The sequence below is a fragment of the Epinephelus lanceolatus genome, chromosome 4, assembly GCF_041903045.1.
Source record: "Epinephelus lanceolatus isolate andai-2023 chromosome 4, ASM4190304v1, whole genome shotgun sequence".
Classification (NCBI taxonomy): Eukaryota; Metazoa; Chordata; class Actinopteri; order Perciformes; family Serranidae; genus Epinephelus; species Epinephelus lanceolatus.
In genome coordinates this window covers 37,192,215-37,207,614 of record NC_135737.1, presented here as the reverse complement: position 1 = coordinate 37,207,614, position 15,400 = coordinate 37,192,215, and the positions used below count along the sequence as shown (strand labels likewise).

The 15,400-nt window shown below is 41.4% G+C and overlaps 1 protein-coding gene across 10 annotated transcripts in view; it reads left to right on the top strand.

Moving 5' to 3' along the window:
• The window catches only part of gramd1bb (GRAM domain containing 1Bb), a 141,186-nt gene that overhangs the window by 47,421 nt on the left and 78,365 nt on the right, over positions 1 to 15,400 (top strand). For 8 of the 10 annotated variants that reach the window (XM_078167222.1, XM_078167227.1, XM_078167228.1 and 5 more), the window contains exons 2-3: positions 2,153 to 3,368; positions 15,283 to 15,372. In XM_078167222.1, coding sequence (XP_078023348.1) covers positions 2,959 to 3,368; positions 15,283 to 15,372 — 500 coding nt within the window. In that variant the 5' untranslated portion in view covers positions 2,153 to 2,958. The remainder of the gene's footprint in view (positions 1 to 2,152; positions 3,369 to 15,282; positions 15,373 to 15,400) is intronic. The other 2 variants (XM_078167238.1, XM_078167231.1) reach the window with 1 other exon arrangement.

Below are 15,400 nucleotides of genomic sequence, written 5' to 3'. Positions count from 1 at the left end.
GTATTGTTAACATACCACTTTATCGCTATGCTGATGATACTGTAGTTATATCTGTCTGTTGCTGACAATGCTAGGTTAAATGTTGTGTGACATATTTTGACACTCACAATTAATTTCTTCTGAACACAGGCATTTGTGACTTATTTTTGTCTGAATATAACTCAGAAAAGCTGTTTTTGCAGTCCAGGTTTCAAGATGCAAGATTTGAGTTTTATGATGACTTAAATCATATCTCTGTATTTTCTAAAAATACTGTAAATCAATATAAATGAAATATTATATAAAATTAACAGCAGAGCAGAGCTGTTCGTTAATATTTTTTTTTGCGCACAGCACTGTTGCCACAGAGGTTGATAGTTTTGTAGCACAGGCAAATGCATATGGGAAAAGCACCTGTGGTTGAAGCCACCGTTATTTAATGCCCAGTCTCGCAGCAAAATGTTTGCAGTGTTTGAAACTGCTGTTTTGAAATAGTTTAGTCCGTTTGTTTATTTTGTATTTATGTCACGAATGTACAGATGTTAATTGCATGGTAATATGCATGACAAACATATACTGGTTATGAGAATCATCCAATTATAGTCATCAATTTGACCCAGACATATGTGATTGCTTTAAGCGGTTTCCATTGTGTATCATTAAAATGGTGATATAATGCCCAGCCACTGGCTTGGCTGTTCCTCTTTAACTCTTTGCCAGGAACCTGGGAGTAATTTTTTTGTCTTTGCCTTACAGTATCTTCTGTAGTGCAGTCTTCAAATCCCACTTCTGTTAAGTCTTTTGGATCGACTCTAAGATCAGGCCTTTTCTCACTTGTCCTATTTAAGAAAAGGCTTTTTCATGCTTTCACACCCTCGAGGCTAGATTATTGCATGGTTGTGCTCCTCTCTGAGTCAGAGCAGCAGCAAAGCTTAGATTTACAGTAGAGACAATGATTGTTCAGAATCCAAATCAGTTACACCAGCCACATTCCTGATCTTCTACATCTTTACCAGTTTAGAAGAGATGTTTGCCTCTTCTGTAAAGGCTTATTGACACTGAAACATCTTGACTAAACCTTCAGGCCAGATTTGAAATCTTATCTTACATAAACATTGCAGACATTTTATTCACGGCCTTTAATTGAGTAAGTTGATCTGGAAATGGATTTAAATTATTATTAGTAGTAATACGTGGTACGGTTAGGTTGAATAACATTTTGATATTTCTGTGCAAACAGTTCACGCTCTCTTCTCTATCTCAGTCGGCACATAACAGCTTCCCCTGCTATTTGTTTGTCACCTCATAGATGCCCAGCTGAGAAACCATATGTGCAGAGGAATTATACTAGTGATGCTAATGGTGTAGACTAGGAGAAGAACGCAGATGGTGGTGTTTACTATTGACTTTGTGTCTGTTGTTTTTTTATTTGGATTTCTCAAAAGGCTCCCACTCAACCTTGATGGTTTCCTTTGTGATGGTTTGCCCCAGTTTATTTTATTTCCCTTCGGTTCGCCTGACTGTTGCTCCGTCAAAACCGACAGGTTTCATCTTGGCCTGCATTCAGCAAAGCTCAAGGGTTTCTCATTAAACAGGCACAGTCAGCATGTTCACTCCTCAGTCAAGGTCAAACAATTGGTAAAAGGGTCCTTTTGTTTTCAGATGTGTAAGCAGATGTCTCCACTGTGGTGTGCTCTTATCATTTTGAGGATGCCCTTTGAGCCATAAAGCAGCTGGTCGCCATTTACATATCAATCATATACAGTGGCAGAGGTAGAGGTTGTTTCTTATCTCTGATGTTGATTGTCGAAACTGACAGAACGTTTACAGGTCTTGATGTCGTTTTTAGGAAAGAAAGGTGTTAGGGATTGATAAACTTGGGCTGGTGCATGGTGGTGGATAGGCACTGTACGTTGAGTAGATCAGAATTTGGCCATGTGCGAGTGTGTTTGTGCATCCCATCAAAAGTGCTGCCTGTTTCCTGTGATTGATTATCATTGTATCTGCCTGTGTGGCTGTGTGTGTGTGTGTGTGTGTGTGTGTGTGTGTGTGTGTGTGTGTGTGTGTGTGTGTGTGTGTGTGTGTGTGTTGTGGCTGCTTGACTTGGTCTTCATCACCTTCAGCCTTGCCTTGTACCTTGCAGTCCTATCACCTCCCTTCCTCTAACCTGTAGGCATTAACTGTGCGGAGACAGCGCCACGCTGTAGCTCAAGACGGACCTCAGCCTCCAGCATGCACAGTCCGGACCGACAGTGTCTTCTTCTTCTGCAGTAACTTTAAAATGAGCACAGAGTGACAACAAACAACCTCCCAGCCTTTACACAACATCAGCATCAATATTCAAGGGCTAACAGTTGGTGCCTTACTCTTTAGCATTAGCAACAGCAGCCGAGGTAACAGCTTTGGCAGCTTGGACAGTAGCATAGCCAATGGGTAAGCGAGTGTGTGTGTAACTTGGCCCATCAGTCTCTGGGGAGGACCAGCAAAGGAGTCGTGTTACACTCCCTGACAGACCTTATACATGTTTCATCTGCTGCTCTCAGAACAGAAGCCCCCTTTGTTATCTAATCCAGCCTTCTCCTCCCCAGCCTGAGAGACTGAGTTTACTGCCACAAGACTGCTCTTCACAGTCTGTCAGCCAACCACTGAGCTGATACATATCAACCAACAGCTGAGGAGCAGCAGAAGGACTTGGTCAGGCCAGAGATATCTGCTATTAGGACTTCTGAGCCAGTCTTTCAATCAGTTGGCTGGCAGGCAGACAGGGCATTAACATAAAGAACTGAGGGGGCTGTATGAGGTCCACCAAAGATTGTCAAGGATCTAAATTGTGCCTCATCTGTTCAGCACTAAACCTCAACTTTTTCTGTAGTTAACAGCCCTTCAAGCTGCGGAACTGCAGCATTTGCAATTCTTCTAACCAAGGATCTTAAAAAAAGTACTTTGGAGGATTTGCACTTCAGAAAGCTAGTCAGTACCATGAGTGACACTCTTAGACCCCCTTCGCTCCAGGTGAGCATCCCGAGCGATTCTCCGGCATACTCAGACGGAGGACGCAACGCAGTGTCAGATGGCTCCGTGCGATCCAGCTCCTCAACCCCGACTCTCCGGCGCAAGCGCTTCAAGATGCGGCGCATGAGGAACGTGCCGAGCGAGAGGGAGCTCGAAAGGGGGCGGCTAACCATCGGTCACCTCACAGCCCGATCCCGCTCCAGCTCCAAGGAGTACCTCCAGTTGCCTTCCATTGAGATCACACCATCCAGCGATGAAGATGCCCCCTCTTCCTGGTCCAGGTGCTCCACGCCAAGCGCCTCTCCGCGACGCAAGCGTTTCCTGTTGAGGAAGTGGCTGAAGGTCCGACAGAAGAAGGAGCAGTGCAGTGAGAGCAGGTTGGTATGGGCCCTCCATACTCCCCTTCCATCATTCCCCCTTTTCTCCCCACATCTTCCCTAATACCTCCATGCTGCTTCAAAGCTACCTGCTACTTGCACTAATGTGTGTATCACTTACTAAAAGAGTGTTGTTGTGCCAGGTGTTGCAGAAGATTGAACATTTAGACTTCTGTGTAGCTTGAGGTTTCCTTTCATCTTTTAGAGTTTGATGCTTGATCAACAACACACACCTTAATGACCACAAACGGCTTAATACAAGAAGCAGTTACTGTGTTGATCCTTGCATTAAATCTGAAGCAAAACAGAGCTTTTTAAAAGGTAAATTAAATGTAGCAGAATGTCGTCCATATTTTGTACTTGTATGGCTGGATTAACATTATCCTATATCTTATCTCCTGTTGTAACAGTTCAGCAGTGTCATTTTAGTAGCATGCATTCCCCTGTATCTTTATCCAGTCTGTGATGACTCTGCCGTTTTGTAGTCAGCGTAGGGTGACCAGGTTAACTTCACTGAAGCACTGGAATACAACCTTGTCGCAGAAAACCCCAAATGACACATGGCACCAGGTTTTTAAGAAAATCAAATGTAGCTCTTGTCCTAAGATTTAAAGACCAGCTTTCAGCACTGATTGATCAGCTCGTGACCCGAATTGGCCAATTTGCACAATATTGCAGGAGGTATAGTTTTATAAAAGACAAGGTTTCGGGTTGTAACCTAGTGTGTGAGTTGGTCTAGTTAGCTTTTTTACCAAGTAAGGTCCATTTGATAGATTTTGTAATTAATTTCATGGCAGCAGAATGTTTAAACACTAGTGATTGAAAGGAAAATTGAATAGTTACTTGAGATGAAAGGGAGCTGTCTAACAAGTGTGATCTGATCACGCCCCCACAATCCTGAGAAATGGTTTGAGCAGCCAAAGGAGCTGTTTTTTGAATTTTATTTCCCACTCAGTTTTTTGTGGATGCTTAACGAGACTGATATCATATATGCATTTTTACTTTTTCTAGCCAAGTTTCCAGTGGCTTCAAAGAAAAGTTTCGCATCTGTTTGTGTATGCCATCAGTTATAGTTGTTAGAAAGACAGAAAATAAGAATCGGACAAAATTAGAATCGGCAGGTTAGACTTTAAAAAAATCTGAGAAGTGGAATCAGCCAAGAAAATTGCAACTCTAGTTTTTAAATTAAAGCAGGCATCATGCGTGTGTTTTGATTGTTGGGCTCTACTCCTTTGTTCAAATATGGATCAGGGAGTGTGAGATCAACCCATGTGAGCACTGGGAAGGTTAGAGGGCGCTACTGAGGTTGAGGTTACAAAAGCAATGATTGTTACAATCCAATAATGGACTCATTAGAGTGGAGACCTCTGCCCAGCAGGGTTCATCAGAGTTAACAGGTTGCTTCCTCTCAGAATCATTAATATAAACACTAGATATTGTGTGGTTAAAACAAAGGGCTCAGGTGATACTGTAGGTCATCTGAAACTTTAAAGGTTGCCCTGACGGCAGTACTAGAGTGGAGGAAAGGTGGAGGGGTGGCAAAATCAATAGGTTTCTTCCTTATGGGTGCATGACTGTGAGATAAAGCGACACCTGAGATGCAGTATGTGATGGCGGCGCTAGAGGAAAGGTCATAGGGTCCAGACAGTAAATCGACCCCTTCAAAGTTAAAGTGTTTACCAGTTTATATGAAGTGACCGTCCTCCAGATGTGCAAATTGAAAGGTAGCAATTGATTAAAAATTAAGACAAAAGGTAATAGGAATAATTATGCAATGTTTTTACTTCAGTGTAATTAAAATCAGGGAAAGACCATGTGAGACGGATCAGAAGTACTTGTGTCTGGATATACTGTATAAACAAAAGACTTAGTCAAGCCCGAATTAATTTCAATCCGGAGAGACTTGAGAAAAGAATATTTATTTACATGTGTACACAAGTATGAGAAATGTGAAAAGTCTTTGGCTGAGGAGAGAGGGAGCTGAGGATCTGGATGTGCAGATGAGTAGGCTTTCGATGAGCTCGTCTTGGGCTCTGGATAAGGTGACTGGAGGTGAATGGGGTGGAGGAGGGTGTGACGATTCCGCCTAAACTGACAGCTGACAGGAGCAGAGAGGAGAACAGATTTGAAGTTTGGCAGCAGCAACATGAAGGAGATTTTTGTAGCGATTGTGGCCAAGGTTACTGCAACCTGCATGCTAACAAAGTGGCCAATTGTCACATTGTTCTAGGTGAATTGACAGGAAACTCATGTTTCAAAAAAAAGTCAGACTTATGTAGGAGAACAGAGAGGAGAACAGATTTAAAGTTTGGCAGCAGCAGTATGAATGGCTGAAGGAGAAGTTTGACTGGCTAACGGGGAGAGGGAATACCCATAGTCAGCTGATTGGTGGAAGTGGTGAGAGTGGGATAGAGAGAAAATTGTAACTCTGAGCTTCATTCGATTAAGTTTATTTGTGGTTTGATGAATTAACTTATGTGGAGGACTCCATAAAAAGTACAAAAACAGTTGATAAAACTTTTTTTGAGAGTAAATTTCTTTTTGATCATGGGCGCGTTTGTGTATGGGGATGAGTTAGGTCATGATTGTTATTTCTACAATCAGACTTTGGAGCCGTCCTTGGTACCACAAGTTAATGCACTGAGCTGAGAGCTGTCATTGTGTTGCACCATAATTTCTCTTCCATTTGCAGAATTCATAATTCACCAACAAGGGCTGCGCCTTGAAAGTTAGAGACTCGAATAATCGGTTTAAGACCCCTCAGTTAACTGAGATATCTTCAGACTGAGTAGTTGTCACCTCTGGGGAAGTTTCAGTTTTTTAGCTGCAGAGCGAGTGATCCTAACTTTCATGCTGTTCTTCAGTACATGGATCTGCAGACAAGGAGGCAGCTGCCTGGTGGCAAAGAGGCTTTGCCCAGTCAGACTCCTAGATAACGATTTTTAATCTTCTGTGTTCTGTGAAGATGTGGTGAATTCACAGCTTCCAGCAAGTTCACACAATACAGTCTCTGGCTTTTGTTTTGTATCTAGTGTGGGCAAAAACACAACAAAAAAAAAATTGTTGCACATTTCCAATCAGTTGTTAGCGGCGGTAGCTTGTTTACTATATTATGTGAATGTCACTGTCACACTGAACGCCCCCCTGAATCCTGTTCAAACTGCCAGACTCTGACATGATTCTGAGTCGGGTACACCAAACTTCTGCTTGCTTCATTGTACTCAGATTAGTCATTGGAACTGATGGTCCCACTTTTATCTTTCTTCTGACATGATGTCATCTTTTTACAATCTACAAGTGCCGTTTTCTGAGTTTAAAAATGTAATCTCTTTATGTTTGCTGTCTGTGCTTTATGCTCAGAGTTCTCATTGGTAACAGACGGCAGACAGGCACAACTTCATTACTCACTCCATCAATGTGTTATCTTCATTTAAGTGGGAAGACATCATCTCTCCAGAGGCATGAGTGCAGAGCCCCCAGCAGCATCACCGAGTGTGAAATACTGTCATTACCCAGCACATCATGAGTACAGCCCAGCTCCCCCTCGGGGTGTGATGTGGACTGTTCTAACAAGCCTTCCTCAGCTTAGTACCACGCGTGGCGTTAAGACGACATGGCTCCTCCTCAGGCTGCTGCTTGTTAATAGCTGCATGGAATATATACAAAAATCTGCAGGCTTAAAGCAGCGTGGGAGTGACATGAATAATCCAGATCTTAATGTTTATCTTCAATTAATTATTGATATAGTTTTTGTCGTGTTAAGTTGCAAAGACACACTGTAATACGCCATGTTCTCATAGATAGATAGTTTCTGTTGAGTCGGCACTGTGGCCCACATTAATTCATTAGTGCTGCCTTGTGGGCAGTTTTATGACAACCTAATATTTAATGGAAGACTGTTACAAAATAGCTCCACTGTAAAATATAAAAATAGCAGCTTTTGGTTGCCTTATTTAGTCGAGGTGTTTAATGAATGCGCATCGGCTCTGGTTTTACAGCTGCACAGTGTATGGAGCATGTAAGCAGGAGGATGCTCACTGATGATGTAGTACATGAGATTTAGCTCTTGTTCTGACATAAGCTGCATCTGCAGCAGTGCACAGCTGGAAGGTTTATTTGTGAAGCACTTCAACAGCAATTCAAAATGTTCATCCATAATACTAAATGCAAAATAAGGTAAAAATGGGATGAAAGAGATGGGGCTGGCCGGAATGCTTGGAAACTTTGATTTCTAGCAAGCTAATTGACGTCCAAATCAGTATTCAAATACTTTGTTTGAATGTGCATTAACCCAAAAATCTTAAATAGCCCATAAATTCAGAAATAAAGTTATGATATTACAATAATAATTACGGCTATTGTGGTACAATATGTTGTAGGAATATATTAATATATGATAGTATATGTATGTGACAATAATCATATGTGTATAATAACAGTAGAAGTATAACTAATAATAACAGCAACAGTAGGACGCATTAGGCAGGACCATGGCAGCAGCACAACCGCAAACATCACACCATCCAGGCACCGCTGCGATATAAGTTAACCTGCGAGACAGTGGAGCACAAAGGCTCCAGAGAAGAAGCAGAGTTAGTGACATGCAGTACAGCCAAGTTAGCCAGATGCATAAGTGTTAGCAAAGGAGAGAGAGAGAAAAGGAGAGAAGGTGCCCGGTGTATTATTGGAGGTCCCCCAGCAGACTAGGCCTAAGTCAGCCTAACTAGGGGCTGGTACAAGGCAAGCCTGAGCCAGCCCTAACTATAAGCTTTATCAAAAAGGAAAGTCTTAAGTCTAGTCTTAAATGCTGAGACAGTGTCTGCCTCCTGGACTGAAACAGGAGGATGATTCCACAGACAAGGACATTTAAATTTAGCGATAGCTTTGTGACTCTGACTCGCTCTCATCTAATGCCAGTTTCAAGCAGTCCAGCACTACTGACACTGGGACAGTTTGACCACACGTGATCCGCTAGCAAGATGCTGAAGAAATTGTGCCAGCAGAACTTGCCGTATATCATACATTTTCAACAGGCTTTGCTTAAGAAATCACTTGAACATTGTAGGTACAGTAACAGCTTAGATGTCTTGCAAAGTATTCTTTTTGGTAGCGATCATAGCCAAGGTTACTGTCACCTACATGCTAACAAAGTGGCCAGTTGTCACATTTCTTTAGGTGAATCGACAGGAAACTTATGTTTCAAAAAGTCAGACATCATTACCCCCTTCTCCAAAGCTTTGATTAATCATGGATATTTCAAAACTGATATTCAGGACAGCCCTAGGAACAGAATAAATAGGGGAATGAGAAATACAGTGCAGCTGTATTTCTCATTCCCCTATTTATTCTGTTCCTAGGGCTGTCCTGAATATCAGAATATCTGAATATCAGGACAGCCCTAGGAACAGAATAAATAGGGGAATGAGAAATACAGTGCAGCTGCAGTCTTCATTAACACACCTAAATTTAATTTCATAAAGGCAGTAGCATCAGAGAAGTTAAGAACTAAGGGGTGGGGGAGACCTCAAGAGTTGCAGATTATGAGTTTTGACCCTGGAGACAGTAAGCAAACCTGTCCCAGGCGAGGTATGAATCATTCACAGCATCACAGCAGATTAAAAATGCATTTTGTCCCAAAGCCATTCAATGCGTTACAAAGCAAAAGTATTGTTTTTAAAATCATCTCTGAGACACACAGGAAGCCACTGGGAAGATCTGTGGATGATCCGTTCCACTTATGCTCAGAAGAACTAGTTCAGACAGCGTGTCGTCTGACTGCATGGGAAGTCAAAAGTATTTGTAGCTGCTCTGTGAAAAGCCAGCCGTCATAGAGAGGTGTGAAACAAGGTAGTTGTTTAAATATGGAAATAATTCCATATATTTTCAGAGAGGCTCTCCTTGAAAGAATTTATAGTGTTGCACTCGAGTGTTCAAACCCTGCTTACTTTCTCATCTTTGCACTACTGATCAGTCATGGTGTGAAGTCGATGTGAAAGTCTGATTGTCAGTTTCAGAAAGTTACAGAAATGATCGAATACTACTAAAGTTAAAAAGATTCTGGCTTAAAGATTACTGGCTTGGTTTCTAAGGTGAGGCATCATTTCAGATTTATCTTTGTGTACCAGTGAAGTGGTCCAACACGTTCACCAGCTACGTGACTTTGCTGAGGTATATTTAATAAATACTGGATGATTTATTTGCATAACCTGCAAACGTGTTTTTACTCTGCCACTGATCTTTTCCTCCTACAAGGATGACACTCATGGTTGCCCAGCACTTTGCTTCAGTGCAGTGTCAGTGTACTCATAAGTGCCATCTCAGGGGTTCTGACTTGAAACCTGCTATAATCTCTGAGTTAATATACAACATGGCAGAGCGTGTGTAGTCAGTCAGATCCCTGTGGTGTGTTTATGGAGTCTGGTGAAGTGTGAACAGTGTTAACGTGGCATTCTGCTCATGGAAGCGTTCACCTTACACACTCCTGCTGTAAGTATTCAAATACACAGCTGTTCAAAGGTTTGGAGTGTAAATAGGCTCTCTGTGGTCCAGTCAGTGGTGAGGTTGTACAGGTTGAAACTGTGGTTTGTCGGTACACCCTGGCTCAGTTCATGTAGTGCTAACCCTATGTTAACTGTTTGAAGTTTGAAGATTAGCTTTGCTGTTATTACAAGTTATTGTGCACTTGAACCTGTTCCTGTTTAAGTCTGCACTTATTTTGATGCTGCTCATTTACCAGTGACTGGTGATTTCTTGTATTCCTGCTCAGAGGCACCTTTGTCTCTTTCTGTTGTCAGTGTGGTTGAACCATTTTACAGCATTTTGTTCTCCATGTACAAAAAAAGCCTGTCATACAAAACAACATTGATTTGTAAAGAGAACTTTTTATAAACTTAGCACATGAAAGAGCATTCAAAAATATGTAACTATTGTGGAAGTAGATTCCAAACTTTTACATGGAATTGTCTTATACTGTTGTTATACTGTCTGCATGAAGGCACCTGTAATCACGGTCTGTCTGTGAAGGCTCCAGTTTAGTGGTTGTGTCTTTAAGCCCCCCCCCACCCCAAAAAAAGAGCAGTCTGCTCTGATTGGTGAGTGTTTTAGGGTCTTCTGTCTCAGTCTCAGCTGCACTTTCTGCTGTGAAAAATCACCAATAAGACTTTTAAACCAAATGTGGACATGTTCCAGCTGGAATATGTTTGGGATTCTGGAAGAAATTGACAACATTGGCAACAAAGATTACAGATTTCCCTGATGTTAGCATGCAGCTACGTATAGCAGTGTCAGTGGCGTGAGGAAGTTAGAACTGGCCCCTGTGCACACTGTTTTGATGGGCTCCAGTGCACGCTGTTGTGCTTGTATCGTCTTGACACAGAGACTTGACATTGGACAATATCAGCATACATATTACCCAGCAATCATCACTGCATATTTGACAAAAAATATCAGAGAAAGTAAGAAATTAATGATTTAATTAAAGTGTTTTTATAGTATATTTACATATTTTTTTAGCTTATATAAAAAAAACATGATTTTATTTAAGATAGCTACTAACTATTTCAAGAAATCAAAAGAAAAAAGAAAACTGTGATGCAGATGGGTTTGCCTTTTGGGGGACATATATAGCAAATGGTTTTTTAATTTTTTTTTTATCATTTATCTTTAAACACAGGTGTATTCCTAAGGTGATAATCTGAATCACTGGCAAGGGCCTGCTCTCTCTATGGGCCCCTCCACCCCAGGGGCCCCAGTGCAATCACACTACCTGCACTGTCTATATTTACGCCCCTGAACAGTGTATGAAATGTACACACTCGCAGTAACACGTCTGAAGCAGATGATGGTATAAAGAAATCTTCACAAACTGATGTCAACTTGTCTGGAAAGTTGAAAAACAAATGCTGGAAACAGCTGAGTGTTCAGATAAGATATGTAATATATGGGGAAAAAATCTAGAAAAAGCATAATAGGTCCCTTTTATGATATAACTGATTATTTAATTAAAGTTCAGCTTTAGCTCTCCTTAATCGATATTAACTATGATGTGATTTTCCTCTCCAACTGCTTTGAATCAATTAAGTTTTTGTCTTGGGGTGTAAAATTATGAGAATATCTCAGTATTTCTGCTGCAATCCCAGAGTGATGCTTTGTGTCTGGCCAGTAAATCCTTCTTTGCCAAGAGCTCATAGTCATCACAGTTGATTTGCCACTCTGTCTTCATTTCGTCATCTTATCCTTTTTTCTGTCTTACGTTCTGTGATGCATAGGATCTGTGGACCGTAAGTGTGTGTGCATGTAAGCATACTGTTCCTTTATGTATGTGTGTCTGTCTGTGTAGGATTCTTGTGAGCCTACAGTAGGAACAGAGGAAGTTTGCAGACACATACTGTAGAATCTGCTGCTCTGCAGGCTGATAACAGCAGGGCTATTTTGAGGAGGTGGTGCAGTGTCTTTCAACCGGCTTCACTGCTTCCACCTCATCCAAGCATTTAAATATTTCAGACACACAACTTCGCACAAAGCGACATACAGTAGGAAGACAAGAAATTGTTTGAATTACTGTCATCTGCTCCATACTCATCCATAGTGAGTGGCAAGATACCATCCATCACATTAAAAAGCTGTTCATACGCAATATAAAATAAGCCTCTGTGTCAGTGAAAAAACAAATGAATGCATTATTACATGCATTTTGTGCAGTTTTACAGTATAACCTACTGTAGATCATTTTCTTTGTAACTCTGCCTTAAAATTGACAGTGTTTTGTTATGCCTCCTTGCTGTCATGTTGAAAGCACATATTCCATCAATTGTGTATGAGTAATAAATATTTCAGCGGGGGCCCATGCCATGTCAACTTTCTGCCCTCGTGTTTTCAAAAGAACATGCGCTAAAGGAGGAGGATACATGCAGAAACACCTGCATATACCTGGACAAACACATGTGCTTTTACGGCGCATATGTCGTCCCTCTGAGAGAACAGCTTGCAGACACTGAGGAGCTCAAGTGATACTCCACAACGTAGGCTGATAGTGGTGGCAAAATTTGGCAGTTTCTGAATGAATCTACTGATCTTAGTTCTGTACTGTCAGCATACAGTATCAGTTTAATATGTATCGTCACAGCTGCTCAAATACACCAATAGCACTGTATGCTGCATTTGAATTCTGACCTTTAAAGTCTGTATTCATGAATATTATCAACCTTCAATGCAGCTATATTTCTCTCTACACTACTCATTTATAATATAAAAGACTTAAAAGTTGATTTTTACTTAAAGGCACACTGCCAAACCCTGAAAGAACTCTGCCAAGGCGATGCTATGATGAAAAATTAAAGATCTTATCAAGTTTAAAGAGTAATGATCAATACATTTAGGGTAAATTTTGTCACTTCTTTTGAGGAAATATCACATTTTTAGATGCAAAGTTAAATGATTGGGTAGTGTCTACTAAAGAGATTTAAAAACTGTTTTCAGAGTGCATCTACAGCAGGCCCAAGGCACACCGAAGAGAAAGCCAAAATCTCGCAGCACACCTGTATTTATATCTATGCAGCATAGCAGGGGCGATTGCTCTGACTGTGCATTCACACCAAAAGCGTCATAAGCGGCTGGCAGCCATTCATTTTCAATGTACGCTTGCTACGAAGGGCGTCAGGGGCGTCGGCTGCAGCGAGCGGCGTGATGCCAGCGACCAGAGCGTCAAGTAGAAGTTGAGAGAAGCTGAACTTTATGCAAATGAGCAGCGCCACTGCCGAAGCAGCAGCCAATTGCAGACCGGGATTCGGGTATGGAGGTCTGGGCTCTCCCGGAGCTGTACGAGCCGGTGAAATTCACCGTGGAGTTGCCGGGTTTGCAGGACTCTGTGGACCCAGAAGGCCCGACGGCTCCGGGCCCTGTGTTTCCTCAGCAAATACGCCGATGCAGTGCAAGTGAGACAACAAGGGAGGCTGAACTTCCCCTAAAATTTCACAGAAGAAATGGTCAAGTATGCACTATTGAATGTACCTTAAAATAAGAATTTACATTGCATTAAACATGCGCTAGGATGCGTTTACCATCATGACTATGATATTCAAACATCAGCTGTTTATCACCAGTTTTCAAACGCGACCTCCCTGTCATACATTCTCATGTCAGCACGGTGGACACGGAGCCTCCAGGCATTCCTATGAGACAGCGCTGAGCAGATTTTTTTCACGCAGCAAAGCGAGATGGTTATTGGGTAAATGTGACAAAATCGTCACTACCAGGGAGGCTCAGCTTCCCTGGGACCTCATGGAGCTCGGTGTATGCATGATGATTGGAGGAATTGTCTAAAAGTCTGAACCCCTTTGTGATTGACAGCGCTTTGGAAATACACACCAACATCGTCGCATTTCGAGCTCAGTCCCATGCGGATACTTTGGAGTGGAGTCTTCTGACAGAGTGCCGTCCGGAGTAGAGACATCAAACTTAAAGTGAGCTTCCCCTGTTTGAAAGACCAGCAGCCACCACTGCAGCATAGCCTCTATAAAGTGTCATCACTCTCATCATGACATAAATGTTTGTATTTATTTACCACTATCAAATAACAACTGACAACCAACTATTACCCATGAAATATTTATTAGCAAAGTGACTCAAGAATTAATTTTTTTTTTTAATTACATCAAAGCACCAATAACACATCAATTTACACAGGAAATGATGTAAGATAATGTGATGTGTCACACACCTATAATTCCCACATGCGAATGTCTACACATAGGTTCCCGTGAAAGTTTTTTAAATTAAATTACATTAGGTAGAGTTTGCAGTCAGTCGATTAAAAATTCATACAGAACTTTTTGTATAAGCCCAGTTGAATATTGCAATAAAAATGTGTGGTTATCACAGAATCCCATGGCACACCTGGATTTGCATCACAGCACACCAGTGTGCCACAGCACACCATTTGAGAACCACTGCCCTACAGTATACCAAAAGTATCACAACTCTCAGAATCTGCCCTTTCAAACACTCCAGAGCATTGCTACTGTTGGAATTGGATTAGAAGTGTGAATTAATGAAGCTCTTTCTCAGCAGAGCGGCTTTATTTGTAAATGTCAAAGAGTGAAAGGAATGTCAGCAGATTCTTAAAATATCTCATGCATCTTAAAGCTGAAGTGACAGTCCTATGTGATATCATGCACGTGTGCAACTTGAACTTTGACTTGTGAATGAAGGGGGAAAGTAACAAGAAACAAATATCCTAATTTTAACTTCTGCACATTTTTTTTAAGGAAGTCACAGTCACAGACCTCTAGCTCTTTATGTGTTAATGATTTTCATTGTAAATATATCCATTAACACATCTGTAACCCTCTTACTTATTATCTGAAGCCTTATCTTTCTCATAGCTTGTGTCATATAGCCCCCTCTAGTGTTATCAGTGGATATGTGCATGTACATGACAGGACTTTCATCCAGTCTGGCTGAGTTGTTATGTACTGTATGTCTGACAGCTGCCACATATGTCTGACACTTATTTGTAGAGTCTTGGACAGCTGATGGCCCAGTAGCCATGACAGAAATCAATATTTTGGCCCTGTAGGAGCCTCAATAATGTGGTGCAAACCAACTAAAAATAGATGTTATGTCAAAAAAAAAAACCAAAGTTTATACAATAGGGACTGTGTATACCATGCTTTGTTTTACTGTTTTTTGCCTTGAGCCTCTTGTTTGCAGGTTGTTTGCAGGGGAAAATGTACCATGACAGTTTACATAGTCACTAATAAATTAGGAAAAACCTTGATTCATGAGAGTACTCATAATAACGTTTTCTTAGGTGACACAAGATGAAATATGTATACACCATTACATTTAAATTTCAGTTTAATAGAAGCATGCTGTAATGAGTAACAGCCTCACTTCTGTTTCATGTGCCATGCAGCAGCCAGCAGAGCAGTCAGCAGAGCAGCCAGCAGAGTAGCCATGAAGACGACAGCACTCGTTTCCTGACTCCGTTAATCCGAGAGGAGAGGTGAGTGATATGTGTATATCGATGTGTG